Consider the following 25,559-nt stretch of genomic DNA (forward strand, 5'->3'; position numbering starts at 1 on the left):
CCTGGGGTATAAAGGTGCACGGCCGTCTCTACCCCCACCATCCCTACCTGGATTGGGCCGAGTGACGAGGGACCTCACACAGGTCTGCCCTTCCCTGTGGCCCCTCCCTCTGTCAGCTGTCATTCTCACGGATAACCTGCTACCTCCAGTCAGTACCAGGCATGAAAACCACACATTGGCAACACACAGTAGACACCCTGGGATTGCAAGCGTCTCTTCTGGCAGAAAAGTGGGGGAGGACTCTGCACAGATTTAGTGCCCCCACTTCTGGGACATGGCGTCATCGAGCGAAAAACAAGGGGCCCTTCAACGCCAGGCAGGTGAGCCAAAAACAGACCCAGGAGGCCCTGCCTTGCAACCCCAGCAGCTGGTATTTTAAAGACCAGCTACTCACAGCTGAAGCAATACTGACAGACTTGTAGAAACTTACACACGGTTGGTGTGGCGAGCGGCTACAGGGTTTGGACAGGTTCAAGCCTTGGACTGATGAGAGGGCACAGTCCTCTCATGGCCACCTGCAAGTCTCAGCTTGGAGGGAGAGCCCTCCTGACACAATTATAGCCAATAGCTATGGTTGTAAGCTTGAACCTATGGTCTGAACACGTGGCCCCACATGCCTGAGTGATGTGGGCTTGATAGTTGCATGTAGTTGAGTAGGATCGAAACCCATGAGAATGTTGTAAACATCTTGACCACGCCCTTATTTTGCCTCGTGGAATCTGGCTATAAAATAAAGACACGGCTTGTGGGTGCTGGCACTGTCTCTCCATCCGGGAGCAGCGTCCCACCCAGACCCAGCTTTCTTCTCCTGTCTGTCTTTTCTCAATCCTTCACTGCCCCCTCTCAGGGTCACTGAACCTGGCTGAGCTGGTGTGGCACATAAGGCGCCCCGGGGCTGAGTATGCCATGGCCGTGCCGGCTCCCCACAGGTTGGGAGACAAATAATGAATGCATTATCGATACAGAGCGTCCAGTTGTTCCCTCTTCTTCCCACTCTCCAGGCAGAATCAGACGCAGGATGCTCCCCTCAAGCTGCTGCTGGAGACAGACACGCCCCAGACTAAGTGTCTCGGTCACAAATCACCACTGACCACACCCAGGGATGAGGACCAAAAAAACCAGGAAGTGAAACAACCGCTTTCACTTCCAAGGGTCCCCAGCAACTAGAAGCAGTACACAGAGCAGTGCAGCCAGTGCAGGTGGGGGAGCCACAGGTAGCTGCCCGGTGAGAATGAGGACTGTGAGCTGGCCTACCCGCTCACGCTCACGCTCTCCAGGAGACATCTGGGCTCAGGTAACGTGGACCTTCCGTGGCCAAATCCCAAACACAGGCCTCACGATCTGGGCAGTACCCCAAGTTTGTAGATGCGCTCTCATTTAAGACTTCCTCTGCCAGATTTCAGTGTGCCAACTGTCTTTGACAACCACAGATCCGGAAGTGAGGAGGATTTGGGGTAGCAGACAATGACAGTCATTTTTGAAGGAACACAGGAGAAAGGTACCAGATAGAAAATGCAGAGACGGGAAGGCTGACTTTATTTTTTATATATATATTATATTATTGATTTTCTTTTTTTAAAGAGAGGAAGGGAGAGGGATAGAAAGTTAGAAACATCGATGAGAGAGAAACATCATCAATCAGCTGCCTCCTGCACACCCCCTACTGGGGATGTGCCCACAACCAAGGTACATGCCCTTGACTGGAATGGAACCCAGGACCCCTCAGTCTGAAGGCTGATGCTCTATCCACTGAGCCAAACCAGTTAGGGCAAGACTGACTTTATTGACACAGTCCACAGAGAGCCCACTGGGGACCTTTACACCCAAAAACAGTGATTAACTTAAAAAAAATCCTTCAAGCCGAAACCGGTTTGGCTCAGTGGATGGAGCGTCGGCCTGAGGACTGAGGGGTCCCGGGTTCGATTCCGGTCAGGGGCGTGTGCCTTGGTTGCGGGCATATCCCCAGTTGGGGATGTGCACGAGGCGGCTGATCGATGTTTCTCTCTCATCAATGTTTCTGGCTCTCTATCTCTCTCCCTTCCTCTCTGTAAAAAATCAATAAAATATATTTTTTAAAAAAAATCCTTCAAACTCTGGGCTGATGACGTTCACCCTGCACCTGCTGAGGAAGGGCATGAGTACTTCCTAGGCTGCAGAGTGGTCTGAAGGGCGAGCTTCCGAAGGCTGGGGCTGAGCTGTGATTCATCTTTTCAGTAAGGTTGATGGCAATAGTGGTTTCTCTTACTTGTCTCTTTAGCCATCAGCCTAGCAGATTCTCAAGGGGGTCGGGGATTCTAAAATTCAAGACGGGTCAGCAAGAGACACAACAGACTGTTCACACAAGGCCCTCACATGCAGCCCTTCTCTGGATTTTTCTTCCAGAAAGAAAAATCTTCAGTATTAAAGGCTGGGGATTCCCCTTTGGGCTCAGTGTGCGTGTTAACTACTACTAGACCTGGCCCCCATCGCCACCACGGGCACCTCTCACTCTGTGTCACTGCACATAGCCTCCCCAGTGGTTCTCTCTCTGTCCCGAAGCCACAATCACCTGGCACGACCTGGGATGCCTGCTAAGAAAACTGAGTGTGGCTCTTCCACAAAATACCATGTGCAGGCGTGCACGTACAGTGCGATTGAAACTTCATGGTTCATGAGCAGAAGTCGGTATTTTGTGGAAGAGCCACACTCAAGGGGCCAAAGAGCCACATGTGGCTCTCGAGCCACGGTTTGCCGAGCCGCAGTTTGCCGACCACTGCCCTAGACATAACGAATCGGGATGTTGAGGCAGTGTTCCCGGGGTTCTTATCATTGGGTTCATTTGGATGAGATTCCTTATCTTCACCACGATCCTGGAAAGTAGGTACTATTTACCTCATTTGACAAGGAGGCAGAGGAACTTGCCCAAACCTGCGACACCAGGCACTGGAAAGGCAGGAATGGGACCCTCTGACTCAGCACCATGCAAAGTCCTACTTTGCCGCCCACAACACTATAGGGAAGTGGACGGAAGCTTTTCTTTCATGAGCTTACAGAGCAGCCCGTACTATCTAAATGGGGTGAGGAAAGACTCCATAAAGAATTAAGGGCAATATTTAAATCTACTCACATTTAGCCCCAAGCATAATCCAACTCTGTTCAGGGTTCTGCGCTCTTCCTGGAACAGGGGCCAGGGCACCTCCTCCGTAGACACCAGGACAGACTGGCACTAACGCCACACACACACACACACACACACACACACACACGGTGGCAGCCCCGAGGGAGGGCACCAGAGACTTTTAAGTGCAGGCCTGCACCCCACCCTCACCTTCCAAACACCTGAGGCTTTTCTTAAGTATGAGTTCGCTGATAAACTCGACACACTACAGTTTGGCTGGTTAGGAAATAATTCAGGAGCATTTGGAAATAAATCTGCACAGGAGAAATGGAAGCCATGTACACTGTGTCTACACACAGCACACAGCCTGGACACACACAGTAAACACCCTTGGTTACATCCACTCAACAAGAACTCATAACTTAGAGTCCTATGATTCTGATACCAATTCAGTGCAATGGAAAATCTCAAAGCAGCATTATCCATATTAACCTGACAGGTAACCAACTCAGATCTTCATGGGCTCCCTTCCCGTGCTGCAGTTAAACACACACCCCTCCCCCGACAGTGACGGAAATGGGCTTGGCAGCCTGGCCTCAGTGCTTTAAGCAGCCCCCGAGGCCCCAGGCCGCTCTCACTCCACAGGCAGCTGCAGCCTTACTCACTGAACACCTTGGATTCATCTGAACCCGGGACAGCAGCCCTGCCCTGCTCACAGGAGACCAGGCTGCTTAGGATAAGGGAACACCTTATTCAGGTCTTCCCGGCTGACATTCGTCAGATGTAGCATTTCTAGCTGACAGTCATCAGATTCACAGGCACGGCTGGTCTAATTCAAAATGATTTGAATTTTAAGAAAGTTTTACGACTCATCTGCTAAGCTTCAAATACCTCAGGATAAAATAACAACAGAGCGATATGCAGCCCAAGTCATCCTTAAGACAATTAGGCCCAAACGGGGGCTAAGACATCTGGCATCCGGGCTGGCCCAGACTGTAAGCCATGGAGCCATAATTACCTGTTTCTCCCCACAGCGTGTCGGTGCCATTGACGTCTATTTCATGTTCCTTTTCCAGTCCCAGCAAGCACTCGACCACCTGTCAGAAGTGGCAAGGTGACTTAATGAGTTCTCATCGCCATATGTGCTTATTGTACCCATGTACCAAAGGAGCGAGTCTGTTGTTTTTTAACCATGATTATCTCATGCTGCACAAGGAGAGAAAATATAATGAAAACCGTTTTCAAGCATAATTCATATGCTATCCAAACGTTCACTTTGAGGAGAATTAAAAAAAAAAAAAAGGCGCAGTGAATTTCAGCAACGTTGTTCAGGATTACCAAGTACTCGGAATTTTAATGAATTCCAACATGACCCAAATATGCCAGCCTCATCATCAAAGGACACAGGATATCACACAAAGTGCAGCTTCTGCATAAATTGCCCGAAGATGGTGAATCCATTTTCACAAGGAAAGAAAACAAGGCGGTGTATATCTTTTCAATACAATAAAATAAATAGCATTGTCCAAATGATTTTTATACTGACAGCGTTATTCTTTCCTGTGTGGGCACCGACCCCATCAAAAAGCAGGCGGGGTCACAGGTGTGGAGGCAGGATGCTGGCTCGAGAGGAATCAGAAGGATGTGAGCCCCGAACCCTTCACTCTGCTCAGCAGCAGCAGCAGGCGAGGGCAGAGCCATTTTCCCGTCCCCCAATCTGCACCCAATGTGGTAGGCTGAACAATAGCCCCCAAATATATCCACATCTTTGTCCCCCAAACTGGGAATGTTACCACGCATGGCAAGAGGGAATGTGCAGAGGTGATTACGAATCTTGAAAGGGACAATGACCTTGAATTACCCAGGTGCATACCTCATATACACCTGACATAATCACAGCGGCTCTCAAAGAGGGACAGGAACAAGAGTTCAGAGGAAGGAGGAGATGGGAAGACAGAAGCATAGGTTAAAGTGATGCACTTTGCAGACAAAGGAAAGGGCCATAAACTAAGGAATACAGCTGGCTTCTAGGAACTAGAAGAAAGCTAAACACTATTCCCCTCTAGAGCCTCCAGAAACAACACTGGCTTCCTGACACCTTACCTTTAGCCTTCTGACTTCCAGGTCCGAAAGAGAATGGGTGTCTGCTGTTTTAAGCCACTCAAGTCTGTGGTCACTTGTTACAGCAGCATGAGGGAGCTCATACACCCTTCGAGGTGGTGAATGAATCCTGCCCTTTGCTACGAAGTTGTTACTGGTGAGGCTGAGGTTGCTTTTGCACAGCATTCTTCTCAGCCAGCTTTAAAACACGCTGAGCTTATAATAAACCCATTATGTATAACATTTAACATATTTTTATGAAATATGGTTTTTTTAAAATAAAACAAGTATTTTTTCCAGAACTAAAACATGTAAGTTGACTGGTATTGTTTCATATTTTTGTAAATCTCTCATGTCTCTCTTAAGAGAGCTGCATCCTCTTATATGCTTCTGCATTCAACTTAATGCAATACATTGTGTTGAAGTATTATGTATGTGTATTTTTAATGTGTGTGTGTGTTTGCTCTTGTGTTTTAAATATGAAAAGTTAGCCAGCCCACCAGCTTTGCACCCAAATTTATTCTAAGTTATTGTAGGGACAATGGGGACAACTCTTACCAAATACTGGCAACTCTGATCGTTTGAGGATCATACAGAGAGAGAAATACATAGAAGAAAGCAAGTAAAATATTAAATTCACAGACACACTGGTGAGGAGGTGACAATTACACCTGAAACTGAGGAATGCCAACGTCTACCAGAAATAAGTGCTCTATTGAACTGCTGGTGGAGTTTTGGTTCAGCACAGGAACTGCGAATGGCAAGCGTTTTTACAGGCTATGAGAGCATTGAGTTTCTAATTTTAAAATCTTTCAAATACTCAAGGACAATTTTAGAATTAGGTTTCCATGTGATTATTTTTAAAAGACCAAAAGGACAAAAGAATGAATCAAAGTGGGGATAAAAAGTAAGGCAGCAGGGCAAGAGGATGAAAGTAGAAGCGGGAAGGAAGACAGACGTAGACAAGGAAGCCCTGGCTGGTGGCTCAGTTGTTTGGAGCACTGTCCAGGACACCAAAAGGTGGCAGGTTCGATTCCCTGTCAGGGCACATACCCAGGTTACGGGTTCAATCTCAGGCAGGGATCAATGTTTCTCTCTCTCTCTCTCTCTCTCTCTCTCTCTCTCTCTCCCTTCCTCTCTTAACAATCAATTTTTAAAAAGGGACAAGGAAGAGCAGAGAATGAACGTTATGACTATTATGAAGGACTCCGTGTGGGAGAGGCCTCCCCGTCACGTGAGCACACATATGCACTTGACACTGTGGGCCTGAGGCTTTCACTCATAGGAAGGGTATGATGCCAAGACCCTGGATCATGGTCACACACTGTCAAACCAAATGTTGTTTCTTGAAACCCTCCTTTACCTTCTTTTCTTCCATGCATCACAGACTAGCAACTCCAAAGAAGGTGACCTGCACAAGAACCCACCCCAGTGCACCACAGCTTCCAGTTTCCCAAGAGGGAACCCCGCAGCCCCACTCACCGAGCTGTGGCCCATGCTGGCGGCCGCCGTCAATGCCTGCTGCAGGGCGTGGCTCTTCTTCAGTGCACCTGGCTGGGGTGCACCTGCCGACCACTCGCACGCCAGCAGGTACCGGAGAACGTCGCTGTGGCCCCTCAGTGCACTGTGGACCAGCGCACACTGGCCTTTCTTATCCAAATGGTCCAACTGGAAGGCAGGAGCAAAGGTCACCGTTAAGCACAGTGGTTCTCAACCTCCCTAATGCCGCGACCCTTTAATACAGTTCCTCATGTTGTGGTGACCCCCAATTTCATTGTTACAAATTGAACATAATTAAAGCATAGTGATTAATCACAAAAACAATATGTAATTATATATGTGTTTTCCGATGGTCTTAGGCGACCCCTGTGAAAGGGTCGATCGACCCCCAAAGGGGTCGCGACCCACAGGTTGAGAACCATTGGTTTAACATCACCTTTGCTCTGAGAACATGGGTCCAACACAAATGCTGTCTGTGTGCAAACACAGGTACTGGGTCCATGTCCCAGTGCGTCTTTCTGGAGAACAGAGTCCTGTTGGCATTACTTCGACGGAATGAACGCACTCTGCCAGGTCTCGGGTTCCCTTTGTAGACTGGCTGTCACAGCACACCCTGCTCACTGCCTGTGTCCCTCCAGCAAACAACTGGGAGCTCTGAGTTCTCTGGGGAGCACGCGTTAGGACACAGATCGAAACCTCAGCCAAAGCCCTGTGCTCACCGACTCCAGTTCCTGGAGGGGAACATTCTAATGGGCTGTGACAGGCTACATTCTGGGGGCGCAGAGCAGTTCTTTAGTCACTAAGCCAGGAGAGCCAGCAAAAGGGAGGGATTTGGAAGACCCAGCTCTGAACAAGGAAGGGACTATGAATGGCGTCGATTGGGGAAGGAGGCCGTGTGCAGGCAGGCGACCTGGGACCTGTCAGCATGTCAAGCGTGGCTACAGAGCCGGGAAGGCCAGCTCGTCACCGAGCGTCTGAGTCCTGCATACCTCCTAAAGGCCCGCGTCATTCCCTGTCTACACTCAGGAATACAGCCTCTCCTTGCTTCCAAATTCTGGGAATGCCCTGCACCCACACCCAGAAGCTCTGCAAGACCCTGACCCTTGCCCTCCTACAGATCTTTCAGCTGGGGTGGAAGGGGGCGTGCTGGCCTCCGAATAAAGCTAAGTCCCAGTCTGGATGTGGGAATGGAGGTGTGCTGATGTGCACTAATGCGTCCACTGGGAAGGTGTAACAGCAACATTTCTCTTCTTCCTTGAGCTAAATTAAAGTTCATCCATCCCAAATGTGTTTTTGAGAGAAAAACCAAAAGGGCTCCCACAGTTACTAGAAGCCTAATGTCTTCTTGTTAAGCCTTCGGTATCCTAATTAGTATAAAGACATCACCGATTTCTTTCAATTGTTATTCAAAAGCACACACCCCCTGGCCCCCAATGAAATGCTTACAGTAAACCTAAATAGAGTTTACTGTGAGCTCGGCACTGTTCTCATTCAATTTATTAACATTGGTAGTCCTAGAGTAACTTATCTGATAATAATGTTAATATATTGACTTATTTAATGCTCACACAACAGCCCTGTGGCAGACACTGTTGCCATGCCCATCTTACAGGTGGGAAGCCTGAGGCACGCAGCCTCAACTACTTGCCCAACGTCCCAGCTGGCAGCTGGAGAAATAAGGATTCTGGGCTGTCTGGCTCCTGGATCCACATGCTCAGGCACATGGCTTCTAAGGCCCACAGAACTCAATTATTGTTTTAAAAAAAGGCATGAAATGAAATGGGACAAGGAGAGAGAGAAAAAAATGAAACATGTGAATCTTTTCACGCAATTGGTGTTGTTAAATTCTGGTAAGTTCTATCTAGGTCCGCACTTGCAGGCTTTTGAAAGGATGGCCCTACCCGGCCACTGGTGCCAGGAACCCCCGGTAGCCTGCCTCCCCTGGGGCAACAGTAAGCAGAGTAAGAGTTTAGGAGCCAAACACCCGGCCCCTCGCTCTCCAAGGCTGCGCATTGGAGCACCCACTCAGCACACCCCTCAGGTGGCATCCCATGGCAGTGCTAAGCTCACCCTTTCTGTTTACCTGGCAATTTCTGTTCAATGCAATTCAACCAGGTAGAGACAAATGGAAGGCTGGCCCAAGGGATAATTCTAATGAGGACATGAAGACATCTCCCCCGCCCCCCAACCCCCGCCGGGGGAAGGCTGCTACTTACCCTTGCCCCCTTCTTGACCAGCAGGCACACCAGCTTCATGTGGCCAGCAGCGGCCGCGTAGCAGAGGGCGGTCATGCCGTTCTCAGACATGCCGTCCAGGCAGGCACCGAACTCCAGGAGCAGAGTGACCACCTCCTCATGGCCAAGGTGAGACTGGACACACAGGATCGGGGCGTTATTCAGCACTTCGGTCCTGTAGTTCACGTTGGCCCCTCCCAAAATCAGGAGCCGGCTCACCTGTTGGATAACGTCCCCCAACAAGATTAATTTCTCACGTAAATGTCACAACATTTGTAACAACTTCCGTGGAGAGGGGCAGTAGCCTCATGCTGATCAGGTGGTTCTCAAACTCGAGTGTGCGCCGTGTTACCTGCGAACGTGCTGCAAGTGCACACTCTCCGTGGTGGGAATGCAAATGGTGCAGCAGCCACGGGAAACACTGTGCAGGTCCCCCCGATCCAGCTGTCCCACTTCTGGGAATATATCCAAAGGCAATGAAATCAGGGTCTCAGAGAGGTACCTACACTACCATGTTCACTGTAGCATTAGTCACAACAGCCAAGAGATGGAAGCAAACCGAATGTCCCTCGATGGTTGAATGAATAAACAAAATGTGGTATATGCCTGTGTGTACAATGGAGTATTATTCAGCCTTTAAAAAGCAATTCTCACCCTGGCTGAGTGTCAGTCATCTTGATAGGCCAAGGTAGAGGGTTTGATCCCCGGTCAGGACACATATAAGAAACAACCAATGAATGCATAAATAAGTGAACAACAAATCAATGTCTCTCTGTCTCTCTCATATCAATGAATAAAAAGAAATTTAAAAAAAGTAAAAGGAAGGAAATTCTGACACATGCTACAACATGGATGAACCTTATGGACCTTACGCTAAGTGAAATAAGCCAGTCAGAGAAAGATAAATACTATGTGATTCCACTTATATGAGGTACCTATAGTAGTCATATCATAGAGACAGAAAGCAGAATGGTGGTTGCCCAGGGCTGGGGGGAAGGTGTAATGAGAGCTGTTTAATGAGTACAGTGATTTAGTTTTACGTGATGAAGAACTTCTGGAGAGCTATTGTGCAATAATGTGAATATACTTTGCTGAAGTCTACACTTAAAAATAATTAAGATAAAATAGAGACCATAGGAATGATTGGGGGGGGGGGGGGGGGATGAATAAGGTGAAGGGGAATCTAGCCAATAATATTGTGGTAAGTTTGCATGGTGATAGGTGATTACAAGAATTAGTGGGGTGATCACACTGTAAGGTATAAAATGCCAAATCACTGTACACCTGAACCCAATATCACTAATATATACCAATATCACTAATCTACTTAAATAAAAATTTTTTTAAATATATAGTTAAGATAGTAAATTTTATATTATTGTATATGGGGTTTTTTTAAAGTATATTTTTATTGATTTCAGAGAGGAAGGGAGAGGGAAAGAGATAGAAACATCAATGATAAGAGAGAATCATTAATCGGCTGCCTCCTGCACGCTCCCCTCCACCTCCCCCCCCCCCCCCCCCCCCCACCCCACCCCCCGACCAGGGATTGAGCCTGCAACCCAGGCATATGCCCTGACCAGGAATAGAACCATAACAGGTTCATAGGTCGACACTCAACCCCTGAGCCACACCAGCCGGGCTTGTGTGTTATTTTTTTAAACTAAAATTAAAAAAATTTAAAAGCACAGTCTCAGGCCCCACCTTCTGGACCTGGGGTGCTGGGGTCAGGCCCGAGAAGGTGCCCTTTCCACAAGTTCCCAGCTTCTACTGATGCTGCTCCTCTGGGGTCCTCACTTTGAAAAACCACTGCTTAATCTAATGAAAACAAAACTCCGTTTCCTGGCAATGAAATGATCATCACGGGCTTACATAATTAACAGCGAGATAACAAGGCCAAAAGTAAAGGCAAACACTGACTTCCCTTCACCAGGAAGTGCAGAAAAAGCAGACACATGAAATTGTGTGTGCCCCTGGGATTGTGAGCAGCACAGGGCTCCTAAAAAAATGGTCTTTTTCTAATTACCCCACCCACCACCCACTGAAGTTACCTGGATCCAGATATGATCCAAGGGGAAGTTTATCTAGAGATTTAAAAATAAAATCACAGAATACCATATGCACATTGTAGCTCTACTAATGTCTTCTGCATATCTCCAGATCACTGAAAAATACGACAGCCCTTTAACACCTATTAAAATGCCCACTGCATTTCTTCAAACAGTTCCCTTCAGTGGCCCGGGCCAGCATCAATCACTCCCCTGACAGGCTCTGGCAGGCCTCCAGGCTGCCCACGCGGTGTGAAAACCACAGACACCGTGTCGTTCATTTGACTAGAGTCTCAAGGGATCATTAAAAGATGCAGAAAGATGGTAAGTCATATAAAATTCAAGTTCTCTCAATGATATGTGTCCATGTGAGTAGCTGACAGAATTTTTACAAACTGATAGAAATTAATATTACTAGGTGGTGAGACCACGACTTGGAATCGTGCGCAGCATACGGACAGGTTAGAACCCAAAGTGTAGGCTCTGAAGAGTCCTGGTTGTCCTGGGGCGCGACCCCCAGGTGACCCAGCCCTCCAGCTCCCTCTCCTCTCCCAGCACTTTCCCCTTTACTTCCCCACTTTGGCCACGCTGCGCCCAAAGGCAAGCAGGCCTCAGCCTTAGGGCCTTTACCTCTGTCAGGAACGACCTTCCCATAGATTCAACAGACAAAGGATTGCTTCTTAAAGGTCTCTGCTCTGATGCCAGGACACCAGAGAAAAGTTCCCCGCCCCCTCCCCTACAAAACACACTCCCACCACTCTGCCCACGTGCACACACTTGTCCACAAGAACCACACCCCCATGCATGCATCAACCCAGGCACTGTGCATCCCCTCCTCACACCCCACTTTCCGGCTCAGCCCCCTGCACTAGGTGCTGGCTGTAAGATTCCAAAGTTCACAGAGGAGAGTGGCAAATAAAGGCCCTCGAGGACAGGAGGACCCCATCAGATCCTCCCCACCCCGAGGACATCAGTTACAGTGAAGGAAGGACAGACTGCACACAAGTGCTGAGGAGACCCCCATGACCCACAGCACCCACCCCACAGCTTACACCCATCAGAGGGGACATCTTTTAGCCCCACCCAGGTCAGCGCCAGCTCAGCCTCCGGCCTCCCACTCCAGCCAGCACTGTGGGTGGAGAGGCAGAGAACTGTCGGAGAGAGACCAGAAAAGGTGTCCCTGAGCTAACACTGACATTTAACACAAGGCTGCACCTCTGCCAGGCCTGCTCCACAAATCCACATGGGTTTGCTCTTAAAAGCAGCGCCAGACTCAACTAGGATTCCAAAGTATTTAAAATGGTAAGTGCTAAACAAAAGGAAGGTTTTTTTTAGAAAACGATTTCCCCTTCAGCAACTACCATTTAGTACGGAAAGAACAGGATAATGCTGGTGAAAATGCTTGGGGATCTTATAAAGCTGAGGAAATCGACTTGTACCAAGAGGAATACAAAAGAACGCTGGCAGCTTTTTCAAAACATCATATCACTGAGAGACCACCACACTCTGGTCACCCCGGGAATGGCAATAACAGTTGGTAAATTCCCTGACAGCCAGTTACCCTCTCTGCTCTCCACCAATCCCAGCCCCTCTTGAGATCCATAAGCCTAAGAGATAAAGATGATGGATTCAACAGTCTACGTTCACAATCAGCTCCTTAACTAACTTGCTGTGTGATTTTCAAAAAATTTCTCAACTTCTCTGTTCTCCAGGTGCCTCCTGAGAAAACAGCCAGTAGATCACCCCATTCTACCCAACAGGTACTCTCTGTCAATGTCAGAAGGTGTACTCAGTACTGTCTTGCTGACACCTTATAAGACATTACCTGGGTGGTACCAATGTTCATTAACAATTCACACTTCATCTGCCTTTCCCTAACCCATGGCTCTTTTTTTTTTTTAATCTTCATCCGAGGATATTTGTCCATTGATTTTTTTTGGGGGGGGGGGGGCGGGATGGGGAGGGGACGGGAGAAAGAAAATCAATGTGAGAGAAGCACATCGATTGGTTGCCTCCAGCACACACCCCACTGGGCCAGGGATTGAACCTGCAACCCAGGCACATGCCCTAGACAGGGAGTCGAACCCGAGACCCTTTGGTGCGAGGGCGAACCCTCTAATCACTGAGAAACCCCGGCCAGGGCTAACCCATGGTTCTTCACCTGCTGTACAGTGAAACCATCTGGGAGCCTGAAAGTTTCCAATGCCTGAGCCCCCGTGGAGACTCTTCCTTGGTTCGGGCACCGAGCTCCCCAGTGATTCTGGTTGGCAGCCAGGGCTGCAAACACATGCGATGATCAATGCACCTGTGGGGCATGGGCTTGCTCTTAGCCAGGTACCTTCCAGCTGTGTGATTTGGGGCAGCTACTAACTGCTCTCATCCTCATCGGAGAAGTGGAGATAAGAACAGCTTCACCTCACTGGGTTGCTGTGAAGATTAAAAATGAACGTGACACACATAAAGCACTTAGCACACGCCTCGGCATCCTGCAAGTGCTAAATAAGTTCAACTGCTATCACTGCAATCACTTTTCACAGAATCTTCAGAAGGGACCGGAACCCAGGTCCCTGACGCTGGAAGGCACAGGAGGGCGCTCTGCCCCAGGCACCTGGCCACCCGAGGTCTCTTCTCCCAGAGCTGTGCACCAGCCCCGAGCGAGTGCAGGAGACCTCACGCTTATTTGAGAGCAGACAGGAGTCACCTGGACCCAACAAAAACTCACGGTGGGCAGCTCCTCTCACCACCAGCCAGACACATCCAGAAGTTCTCAGGTGCCTACAGCCGAGTCTCGGTCTCCAGGAAGGAGACAAAGCACAAATGAGAATAATTCACTTGCCCATGTAATAAATGCCCAGTATTTTCCAAGAGCTTTAACACCCCAATGAAGTTTCCCATCCTTATGAGAAAGGCTCTTTTGTTACCTCCAATTTATAGGTTAGAGAACTGAGGCTCAGAAGGGACAAAGCACAGATTATTCCTGGGCACAAAGCTAACTACTGCCATAGAGCAGTCCGGTGGCGTAAGCAGCAGCTCCAGCTAAGGTCACTCTGCATTCAAGGACAGGGTTTAAGTGGTTTGTCCTCTACATTTTCCTCCCAACGCGGAAATTTTCCAACCACCACCATCACAGACGGTCTCCTTGGATAACACTTAGAAATGGCAATATTATCTATAAACTTCTGGGTTTAATGAATGCAAGAAAGCAGAAAAGGGGCTGGAGGTAGGCAAAGAGATGTGATCATGAGGCGCTGGCCAGCATGGTCGGCAGGTGCAAGGATCAGTTTCCTCAATAGTTATGGAGGGTCACAGCCACGACAGCAGGTTTACACGGCGTGCTGTGCTGCCTAACTGTCGTGCAGAATACTCCTGGACCCTCTCGGCCAAGGGCAGTAAGGCCAAGTCCATGCCTCACTCTGTCTCCTCTCGTCCCTGCCTTCAGCTGAGGGAAGAATCGCAACGCAAATTCTCCCACGTCCATAGCCTTGGGAAGCCCGTGGCCTGGCAGCCAGTCCGATGGGACAGTGTGAGCCAGACGGCCAGCTGGATGGGAGCCTGGAGGCCGGGTGGCAAGGACCCCAGGGGGCCGCCAGGGCTGGGCTGGCACGACGCTGGCCTGGTAACAGGAGCCTCCATTGTTAGAAGTCACTGGCATGCCATTAAAATTAAAATTCATCTACCAAGCAATCATTCCGGAGCAAAGTCACTTCAATTTACCAAAGTGGCAAACTGCAATTATTGCTCAAAATGACATCCGTGCCTGTATGACAACATTTAATACTCTCTAAAAAAAGTTCCTTAATTGCATGCATAATTTTAAATTACTGTAATTTGTTCAAGATTCTGTGAAAACCCTTTTATTTTTTTTCTTGAAAGATAAAAGGAAACAGAAGGATAATGGAAAGCCTCAAAATTCTATAAGCAAGTTGTAGAATTTCAGGGACAGTGTAGATGCAAGGTGACATAGGAGTTCTCTAAAACAAAGTGAAGATGAAAGACTCGTAAAAGTGCAAGTATGTTAGACAGGAAAGTTTATAATCCCAGGAGGGTCAAGGTCATTATATTGTTATGCTGTAGCTTCAATTTTCTGTCTTAAAAGCTCATATTCAACAGAGTATGATGTTTCCCATTTAATTTTCTCTGTATTGGAAGAATAATGTCTGTGCCCGCAATTCATTAAAATAGTAAAAACAGATATTGCCATTGTTATTCTTTATTTCTTTCTTCCTGGTCATTGTTATAGAATTTTCTTAATTATGGACAAGCCAAAAGGTATACTTTTAGCTGAGACAAAAGATGAAACATTATTATTATAGTAAATGCAACCCAATTTCTATAAAATCTAAGTAGAACAAAAATTCTTAATACAAATATTTTATTAAGTGAGGTCTAAACTCAGCTGTGTTCGCCACCTTTCTGTGACAGTAACTCCATTTAGACAGGAAGAGCTTCCTTTCATCGGTAGAAGCAGCCTGAAGCTAATTCCCTTAACTACAAAAACAGCTTCCCTGTCCATCCCCCTTAAGCTTGTGTGGGGGTTCAGCTGAGACACAGGCACTCAAACCTCAGGTCTGGACAGAGGTGCAAACATGCAAAGGGGCAAGCAGAGCCCAGGGTCTTGTGAGCAGTCCTCCAGGGGTGCTCTGCTCCCAGGCACCTGGCTGAGGAGCAAGTCAGCATGAAACCCAATGAGCCCCCTGCCCATCAAGTCTTGAACCCTAAGAGGGGGGCAAGTCCACCTGCAGGAGGCAGCACTTTATCTCTGCAAAGGCCCTGTGTGCATCCACCAGGAGGCGGTGGCCTTTCTCTAACCCACCCAGGGCCCTCTACTGGGCAGCAGGGCTCCCGGGGCAGAGCACTGCTAGGTTCCTCTGACCCTAGGCTTCTCCGTCAGCATTGCCACCCCTCCCCTCTGTAGGGGAGGAGAAGGAAAAGAATCCACCAGGAAGGCAGGGAAAGGAGAAGAGGGGCAGAGCTAAGCCCCATGGGGCATGGGAAGCCCTCTGCAAGCCCAAGTCCCCAGTCACACATCCAAGGTGCAAGGTGCTGGGGGGCAGAGGGGGAGAAAGAGGTGCAGAAGTCTCCCGGGAGTGTCATCTCTGGGGCATGTGGCGTCCTTCCCAGGTGAGTCTGATGAACCCAAAGCGAGACGTGGAAGGCATGCCTGGAGCATACAGGGCTCCGTCTGTCCTTTGCTGCATGACCACATCAGTCACCCTCCTGCTAAAAGGGGGGCAGGTATGACTGTTTTCATGGAGGTGGCTCACAGGGAGGGCCCGGCTCCCTGGGAACTGCCTCAGAGCCTGTGCAGGCAGCCGGGCATGCCAGGGCTTGTGGCCGAAAGGCCTGGAGTCCAGCAGATGTGTCAGGTGGGTGAGCAATCCAAAAGGTGAAAATATTTATGATCTCATTTCTCTTTACACTGGAAAAGACGATTGCAAGCCGCCATCATGTGAAGCAGTCATTCCCACACTTGGGGGCGGCTACCCCTTCTCTGTTGATTTAACCAGGTACTTGGCCTCTGTGTGCTTTAGATTCTTAGACTTCGTTACAATGAGGGGTGAGATCTACTCTAAAAAGAAGATGGTGACATGACAGCCACAGACCAAGATTGAGAAAGCCACTGGTTCAGCAGCGGGCCGACCCTGAACCACTTTCCATGGTCGTAAACACGCGCGTACACGAAACCTAGGCAGCAGTTTCCTCTGTGTCCCTACCACTTTGTGTCTCTCACCGACATGCAATTTCCTATGAGCCATAAAGAGATAGTCCAGATTAGAAACTCAGGGCATTTTAACAATCACTCTTTCCTGGACTCTCCCTCTGACCTTCGGTTTTCTGTGTGAATTGCTTCCTTATCACATCCCTCTGAAACCTTCACCACAGGCCCACAGCGCCCCCCGCCCCCCACGGCTTCCTGCCCCGGGGAGAAGAGCATCATCAGAAGCTCCTCCATGGCCTCTGGCCACAGCCCAGGGAGGGGGAGGGCAGGACTGTTGGGGAAGGGGCAGCAGGCATAGGCCTGGGCACGGGCACAGGGTACAGGGCTCACCTTCACATTGGGCGTGTAGAGGTTCCTGAGCGAGGCGAGGGCGGCAGACAGCCCCTCCGTGCTGTACCCGATCCACAGGGCTTGGAGATGGCTCGAGGAGATCCCCGTCTTCTTACTCAGGCCCTGGAAGGAATCGGAGAAAAGCGGCCTCAGCGTCTCCTTCCCCTGCCCCTGCAGCGCTGGGCTGAAGCAGGTGGGACCCCCAGGGCGCGGGTGCAAGCGGACACGCTGAGAGCTGTGGAAAGAATGCCCGGACCTCTGAGCCTTCTCTCCTGAAAACCAAGGGGCAAGCACCTAGCCTGCCTCTGCCGCTCGGCCTGTAGGCCTGGGGAGAGAGATGGCAGATGAGGAGAAAGTGTCTTCTCTGCGTAGAAGTTCTCCAGTCAGTTAAAGGAAGAATCAATGAGAAAGCATCACCATTCTGGAACCCACACCGAGTGCATGGTCCAAGCAGAGACCTGCAGCTGATGGCATCCCACCAAGAGGCAACACAGACACTGTGCCTCCCAACGCAGGAGCCCCACAGAGTTACATGGAGTTTGAACTCCCAAGTATAACTAGGAAGTAATCATGATACCCTGGGAAAAAATCAAACCTGAATCTGATTAAGCCTCTAGGTCAGTGGTTCTCAACCTTCCTAATGCCGCGACCCTTTAATACAGTTCCTCATGTTGTGGTGACCCCCAACCATAAAATTATTTTCGTTGCTACTTCATAACTGTAATTTTGCTATTGTTATGAATCGTCATGTAAATATCTGATATGCAGGATGTATTTTCATTGTTACAAATTAAAGCATAGTGATTAATCACAAAAACAATATGTAATTATATATGTGTTTTCCGGTGGTCTTAGGTGACCCCTGTGAAAGGGTCGTTCGACCTCCAAAGGGGTCGCGACCCACAGGTTGAGAACCGCTGCTCTAGGTACTACTACCAAATAAGAAATCCAGAGGATCATGAACTAGATCATGAGAAATAAAAACTATCAGAAAATCCAGGTGGTGCAAAACCAGAGGTCCAGCTGAACTTGATTCTAAATTCAGCAAAATAAATTGTCCGACTACAGAAACAAACAAACAAACTAGAGGTCATGTTCTTTGACAACTAAAGAACCAAGAAACCAAAGGGAATGAATAAAATGGCAACTTCAGGTGGAAAGAAACTTAAAAGGGGCTTAAACCAAGGAGGGGGAGCGGGGGCGGCAGTAAAAATGTGACCCTAGCATTTAGATACACACGTGAGCGACTATAACTCAGAACAGTGGTTACTTTTAGGGAGAAGGAAGGGGCTGTGTTTGGAATGGGGCTCATGGAGGGCTGAGAGGGCTGATAAAGCTGATGAAATTCTCTAAAACCAAAAACTGAACAGCACAAGGACCACAACAATGAGAGCCGTCGTCACGGTGGTGTGTGTCTCACCTTGAAAATGTGTGCCTTCAGGATGTGGTGGCCGAGCTCCATGGTCTGCTGCCGGTTCAGCTTGCCCTCTTGTCGAGAGAACATGAACGCCAGGAGAGCGTGCCCGTTCCTAGGGCCAGAAACACAGACTTGTAACACACACCCCGTCCCACCGCACCCTGGGCCCTCCGGTGAGAACATCGATGCACAAACCCCGAAACCCTGCCACCTCCGCACCTCCACACAGAACGGTGGGACGCTGTGCTCATCAAGTCGTTTTAGGGGCTTCCTCTGGATTCCCCAGGGCAGGGCTTTCTCTCTGGAACCACCCACTCCCTGTCCCTCACCCCTCACTCTGTCATCACCTTACTTATGTCTGTCACCAAATGTAAACTCCATTAAACTAAGGGTCTTGTTTACATCACAGGTACAGTCACCACCCGCAGGTACAGTCTCACACCTTCTGCCTTTCTTACCCTTTCTGGGAGCAAGGCCACTCCTGGTTTCTGAGGCTTCATACCTTGATATGGCACCTTCTCTTCCTCGACTCTGCCCACAAGACCAAGCCATGCCCATCTATCTCATGTCAACAAGGCCTGTCTCCACCCCACTGCATCCTAAAGCCAACTTCTACCCATTTCTGGCTGCCACAGGGGTCCCCCTGCTCCGCCCACCACACTCCTGTCCACGTTGATAATCTTCACAGGTTCTTCAGAGTTGGCTGCGAAAGGCCGCAATCCCCAGACACGTCTTTTGTGTCAACCCTTCCCACTCCTCAGTTCCGTGACAAGAGCTCCAGTCAAACGCGATTTGTTCTGGCAGAACACAGCTTGCGTTTCTGATGTGATGCCTTGCCCCCCGCCCCCCCCCGCCCCCCGCAAGCAAGTGCCTTGTTCCATCTACTGAAATGCTACACGTTCACTCCTCAAGTCAATGACGTGGGGAAAGTAGATGGGAGACTGCCCTCGATTAAAAGTCCTGTGCAACCCCAAAGAATCGAAGGACCCAGGAAATGATCACGAATGGCTCTGAGAGACATAAGATGTTAAATGGCTCCTTATGGAAGTACTTACTTTACTTACTACTACCTATTAAGCATCTTTGCAAAAAAAAATTAAGTAAAATAAAATCTGATCAAGCTTCCAGATTTAACTACCAATTTATAGAAAATAATGGTGAAAAAAACACATTAAACACTACTCTTGAGAACACAATCAGCAAAGTCCACATTATGGGAAACAGGACAAACTACCCAGTTGATCGTTTTAAAAAAATAAAATGCAAAGAAAAAAATTAAAAGTGGAAATCTGTAGATTAAAAGAGACACAATGAAATGCGTTTTAAGGTCCTCATCTGGATCCTGACTCATACATACTGAAAAATATGAAGAAAGTGGGGAAATCTGAGCATAGCTAAATGTGTTGATACTGGTGAATTAGTGTTAATATTTTAGGTGTGTGGCTAAGTATGAAAATCTTTTTCTTTTTTTTTTTGAAGTTTATAGTCGACTATTTCAGGTAAAATATCATGAAGTTTATAATTTATTTCAACAAAAAATAACAGATGGAGCAAATATTGTAAAATGTGAGTTGTGTTTAAGCCTAGGTGATGTGAATGAGGTTTTGAGTAACTTTACTCTTTAACTTGATAATTCTGTTCCTGGATTCAAACCTAAGGGATAATCAAAAACAGAAAGGAAAGGGCAGGGGGAGGCAGAGAGGAAGATGGGGAGTATAAAGGGGAGAAGCAGATGCTCTTAAGTACTTCCCTCTGGCCCTAGCCGGTTTGGCTCAATGGATAGAGGGTCAGTCTGTGGACTGTAGGGTCTCAGGTTCAATTCAGGACAAGGGCATGTAAACTTGCCCTCAGTTGCAGGCTCTTCCCCGGCCAGGGCCCTGGTTGAGGCGCGTGTAGGAGGCAACCAATTGATGTGTTTCTCTCACTTTGATATTTCTTTCTGTCTTTCACTCTCTCTTCCACTCTCTCTAAAACTCAATGGAAAAATATCCTTGGGTGAGGATTAAAAAAAAAAAGTACTTCTCTCTGTAACAGCCACCGTTACACAAGGAGGTGATGGTGCTCTTACTTTTTACAGATGAGGAGACTCAGGCTTGGAGAATTAAAATAAGCTGTGCACAAGAATCACACAAGGTAATAATAAGACAGGATTTTTGTAATCCCCTCCTGAGGACTTGCTTAGAGAGAAACAGCGATCGGTGCCTACCATGCGTGCCCCAGCCAGGGACTGAATCCACAACCCAGGTATGTGCCCCGATTGGGAATTGGACAAGCAACCTTTCAGTGCACAGGACGATGCTCAACCAACTGAGCCACTCTGGTTAGGCTGGAACAGGATTTAATCCGGACCTCCCTCAAACGCTCCTGCTCTCCTGTAAAGCACCTAGATATTCACAATAGATTTATGTGTTTATAACTCACCCAGAAACAATGTAAAAGCCCCACGACAAGGGTATCATTTGCCTCCTAAGAGGTTTGCGCAGCCATGCAAAATGACACTAAGATAGTCAAGCAGCTTTATAAAATGTCCACAATATATTAAGCAAAGCAAGCAGAATGGGAATTTTATTACAGAAAAAATAATTCGGAGAATATTTAAAATGCACGGAAAGGGGCAGAAGTGAAAAATGAAGTGCCATTGCCTCTGGGTGTTAGATTCTTTCTTCTCTGCAATTAGGGAATATTACAACTAACTGGGGTGGCAAGAGAAATGTTACTCATCCTTCAAGGCCCAACTCAAACATTAACATGTATGTGGAACATTTTGCAGACATGGCCATCCCAGAGGGAGCTGCTCCTCTTTCCTGAGGCCCACGTGCAGTGTGGCTCCGCCCAGCACCGTCCCTGTCACCTCACCGGCCCCCCCTGTGTGGGAAACCCTCCTGGGTGCGAAGCCCGTGAGAACTGGGCCCTCACCCCGGGAATTTCTGTATCCGCCACATGACTCTGCATGTAGTGGGTCCACAAAAACTTTTGTGAACTAAGTCCAGTAGCTACCTTCCGACATGGTTCTATACACTGCCTGTCTGCTGAGGAAGTTGGAGAACTATAGGGGTCTTGGGTAAATGCTGACTTGCACAATTCTGAGAGGTAACAATTCCTTTGCACCCTGCGTGCCTCTCTTGCTGTAGCCTAGTCCTGGCCCTGCCCCTGTAGGTCCCCACGCCTGCATATAGAAGCACATCAGCGCTCAGCAGTCCACGACCAAAGGTGACAACCCATCAGGCACCCCCGATCTTAGCTCTACCCTACGCTGCATGACCTCAATGCCACCTACCACCCAAAAGGGAGTGAAGCTTAACTGACTACAGTCCAAACCTCCATAACAAACCTACACCCACTGTTGTTTTTGTGTTTTTCTTAAATCCTCGCCCAAGGATATGTTTATTAATTTTAGAGAGAGGAAGGGGGAGAGGGAGACCAAGAGGGAGAGAGAAAGAGAAACATCAATGTAAGAGAACATTGATCCATTGTGTCTCGTATGTGCCCTGACCGGGGACTGAACTCGAAACCTAGATATATGCCCTGACCAGAATTGCACCCACAACCTTTTGGTATACGGGAGGTTGCTCCAACCAACTGAGCCACCAAAGGGGTCGCCACCCAGGCAGGGCTCAACTTGTTTTTATGTCTCTACAGATTCAACAACAGCCTATCTTTTTCCAGTAAATGATCTGACTTCTCCAAGAAAATCCCTCACCTAACTATGTCATGACATACAATTTACCTAGTTATTATGGTCTGGCTCAATAACCTGGGAGTTACAGTTTATTACCCCAAACCAGGTTCAAAAGGACAATTCTTAGACCAGTGTCACCTAGGAAATAACACTATCACAACATGAAACAGCAGCCAGACCTTTTGGTCAGCATTGTCAACATTCGTGGGGAGGAAGGTGTTGTGCTGGACACAAGTTCTTACTCACTTCTGGACCCCAGCGTCTGGTTGAATGCCCAGTCTAGCCCAAAGGGGACAATTTAGCAGCTGGCCAGATGTGCTACAGGTGTTAGGAGCAATTCTGACTCACAGAGAGCAGGAGCCCTTTAAGATAGCGATGATGTGGGCCAGGGCCGGGCAGAGGTGGTGGACATGAACACACCCTAATCTGAAAGTACCTGCACCTTCGAATTCCTGACCTCACGCTGACCAGCATCAGGCCCACAATAGCTCACCGCTGCCTCCTCCCCTGGGCAGGAAGAAGAACTGCATCTGGGCCCCACCCTGGGGCAAATCCTCAGTGGAACCTACAACTCAGTGATTGCAGCTGCCCAACCACCATCTCATAGGTGGGGCATCTGAGACCTGAACCTCAATCCCCCTGACCACAAATCCCAGTGTGTCACCCCGAGCTAAACCACAAATGCAAATCCCAGTGACCAGCTGAGGTCGCTGTGCTCCCCTCTGGGCCAGCAGCCACATCCGATCCCTGGTGGGTGGGGGAGGGTGCTGGGGGCCCAAGTCAGCGCACAACCCCCAGGGGAAGACATTCTGGGACGGGGGCGGGGTCTAGAAGAGAATGGATGGCAAAGAAATCACACCAAGGCATTGCCTGGCGTCTCTTGCACCCAAATGTACCCAGGAGTCCTAACCTCCTAGCAATGCAAGGGAGGTGGCTGTGGGTTAGTAGCAAAGAGAATGTGTCAATGCCCCTCCTGAAGTTTCCATTCTGTGTTGCCTTTCCACTAAAAATAATGTGAACTGTATTTGAAATTCCTTCCCCAAGGGCCCATCAGACTCCCTGCAAAGAGCTGACGGAAAGCGTCCCGTCGTACCTGGGCTCACACAGGAAGGCCGTGTTCTCACCATCTGCTCTCCAGACAAGCCACTCCCTGAAGGACGGGTGGCAGAACATGCGGGTCTTGTCTCGCCTCTTGATGAGGAAGCAGGAGAGGGCCTCCATCCTCTGCTGGAAGTCCTCCCGGCCCTGCTCCCCCTGGATGTGGCCAGCGTTGATGGCCTGGAAGATCTGCTCGTCCGTCATGGGGTGGAGGGACGCGAGGGCCACGTTCAGAATGGGGAGCGCCCTCTCGAAGGCGGACTGGGTCATGAACTTCATGTTGCACTGCAGCAGGTAGAGCTCGGACAGGGACACGGGCACCACCTTGTAGCTGGCACTTTTGATGACCAAGTGTCCCCTCTGGAAGAGGTCCAAGGTGAGCTTGAGGTACAGGTAGGAGCCGAGGCTCCGCAGCACCAGGTGGCTGCTCACTTTCCCGATGAGGGCGGCGTCGGCCTTGCCGTTCAGGGAGATGTTGCTGAGGATGTCCTGGCTGCTGTGGACCCTGTGCTGGACGTAGGCGTGCAGGTCGCTGTGAATGTCCTTGTTGTCGGGGAAGTCATCCAGGGAGAGCTTGACGAATGGCAGCCCACTGACGATTTCCTGGGGATGGGGTGGGGGGGTGGGGGGCGGTTGTAAGAAAACCCACAGTGTCACTGCACGAGATTTCTCTTTTTATGTCAGCTGCATTTCAAACCAGATTCACTAGTTTTCTTTCAAGGAGGATTTTCATGGATTACAGGGACTCATTATTTTGTATTAAAACGTGTAATAGGATAAGTTGAAGATAAAAAGCTTATGTGAAAGAAATCCTGATTCGAGATCAAATCAGTAAAGGCTTTTCCGAGGCCCTGATCCGAAAACTCGGAGCCCAGCGGGAGGCAAGAGGCCCGGCGGCGAGGCCACCTGGCCGGACCCACAAAGAAGCCGTGAGGCCCTGAGTGGACCTGACGCCCATCATCCCTACATTGTGTAACTGGTTACATAACAGGGACAAACACAGCCACCACTGTACTTCTAAGAACACGGCCAGACCCCGAGATAAGAGGCATCCCTCTCTCCTGCAGATGCCAGGGCTGCGAGACTGAATCAGGAAACCCGAAACTGCCTCCCGGCCGTGCCCAGTGAAGCCTGTCCACACGCAGGGGCCCTACCCTAGTACAGTCCCCGGTCGCTTTCTCAAGTTGCTGGTTTTTAGCAAACTTTTAAATGGAAGCAATACATACAGAAGTGCACAAATCATAATTGCCCGGTGCCACTAATTTTCACAAAGTCCAACACACCTGGTCCAGTAGCTCAGAGCACCAGTTCCCTGGAAGCCCCTGGTCCCCAACCATCTCTCCCAGCCCTGAGGTAAGCACATCCTGACCCTTCACAGCAGAGGTGCGTTTGGTGGGTTTTCTTTAACTTCTTCCCACTATCGTTTCTGAAGTATGTAAGTGTATGTCCTCAGGGAATGCAGTGATTCCAGGAGGCGGGAGGAGCACCATCGCTCCCATGTCACCTGCTCCCATGTCATGTGCATGCTAACAGAACCTCTGGCAACGCACACAGCCAGTGCACGGAACACTGGACTCCTCTCCTGTGCCTGCCGACGGCCAGATTCTGCTGACAGCGTGGAGCATGACTGCAAAGGGTATGGACCCAATTCCCATGAACACTACGTCAAGTTCGACCGAGGCCTAATGCCACTTCTGATGAGAAAAGGAAGAAACCAAAAGCTATTTTAAAATAAATAGCATCACAAAAAGGCAAACATCTAATGTCTTTACTAAAACTGAACAAGGTAGAAGGAAGGAGTCAATGGTTGTTGAGATACAGTTGTAGGGTTCAAGTGAGGGAAAACATGAGAAGAGAATTCTAAAAAATCACTCTTCCCCTCCCTGCAAATGTTACCTCATGCTTACATTTTGGGGGCGGGTTGGGGAGGGGACAGACCTTCCCTCAGAATAGGTCTTAAAAATCCCCTTCCTCATCCCTCCCTTTTTTTCTTCATACAAACACAAACACACACACACACACACACACACACACACACACACGCACGCACCAAAGTCCCACTGCAGAGCAGGGCAAACCGCCACCAGGAGGAATAACTTTACCTCTGAGCTATTGGACCAGGTGTGTTTGACAGGTAAGACCTGTTTGCCAGACACCTCACACTGCTCCCCAAAGCAGTGGTGAACCAGGGCTAGGCCCTCCGTGTACAAGGATAAGTGCAGCTCATTGCTAATGGAAAACTTACCTGACATCGTGATAAATGTGCCTTGGGGGAGGGGGGGTAAAAAGGTCAGAGCTGTGCCCACTTGGGGCTCTGTGACTAATCCTATATAATAA

At 49.0% G+C, this 25,559-nt stretch overlaps 1 protein-coding gene across 8 annotated transcripts in view; it reads right to left on the reverse strand.

Moving 5' to 3' along the window:
- TANC1 (tetratricopeptide repeat, ankyrin repeat and coiled-coil containing 1) overlaps positions 1–25,559 on the reverse strand; it is a 239,471-nt gene that overhangs the window by 23,129 nt on the left and 190,783 nt on the right. For all 8 annotated transcript variants that reach the window (XM_070422938.1, XM_070422940.1, XM_070422937.1 and 5 more), the window contains 6 exons: positions 23,218–23,825; positions 18,449–18,557; positions 17,029–17,151; positions 8,914–9,150; positions 6,680–6,865; positions 4,116–4,194 (listed from right to left, as the gene is read on the reverse strand). In XM_070422938.1, coding sequence (XP_070279039.1) covers positions 4,116–4,194; positions 6,680–6,865; positions 8,914–9,150; positions 17,029–17,151; positions 18,449–18,557; positions 23,218–23,825 — 1,342 coding nt within the window. The remainder of the gene's footprint in view (positions 1–4,115; positions 4,195–6,679; positions 6,866–8,913; positions 9,151–17,028; positions 17,152–18,448; positions 18,558–23,217; positions 23,826–25,559) is intronic.

Source organism: Myotis yumanensis, unplaced genomic scaffold (assembly GCF_028538775.1).
Source record: "Myotis yumanensis isolate MYYU_CA2020_CCGP unplaced genomic scaffold, mMyoYum1.0.hap1 SCAF_8, whole genome shotgun sequence".
NCBI lineage: Eukaryota > Metazoa > Chordata > Mammalia > Chiroptera > Vespertilionidae > Myotis > Myotis yumanensis.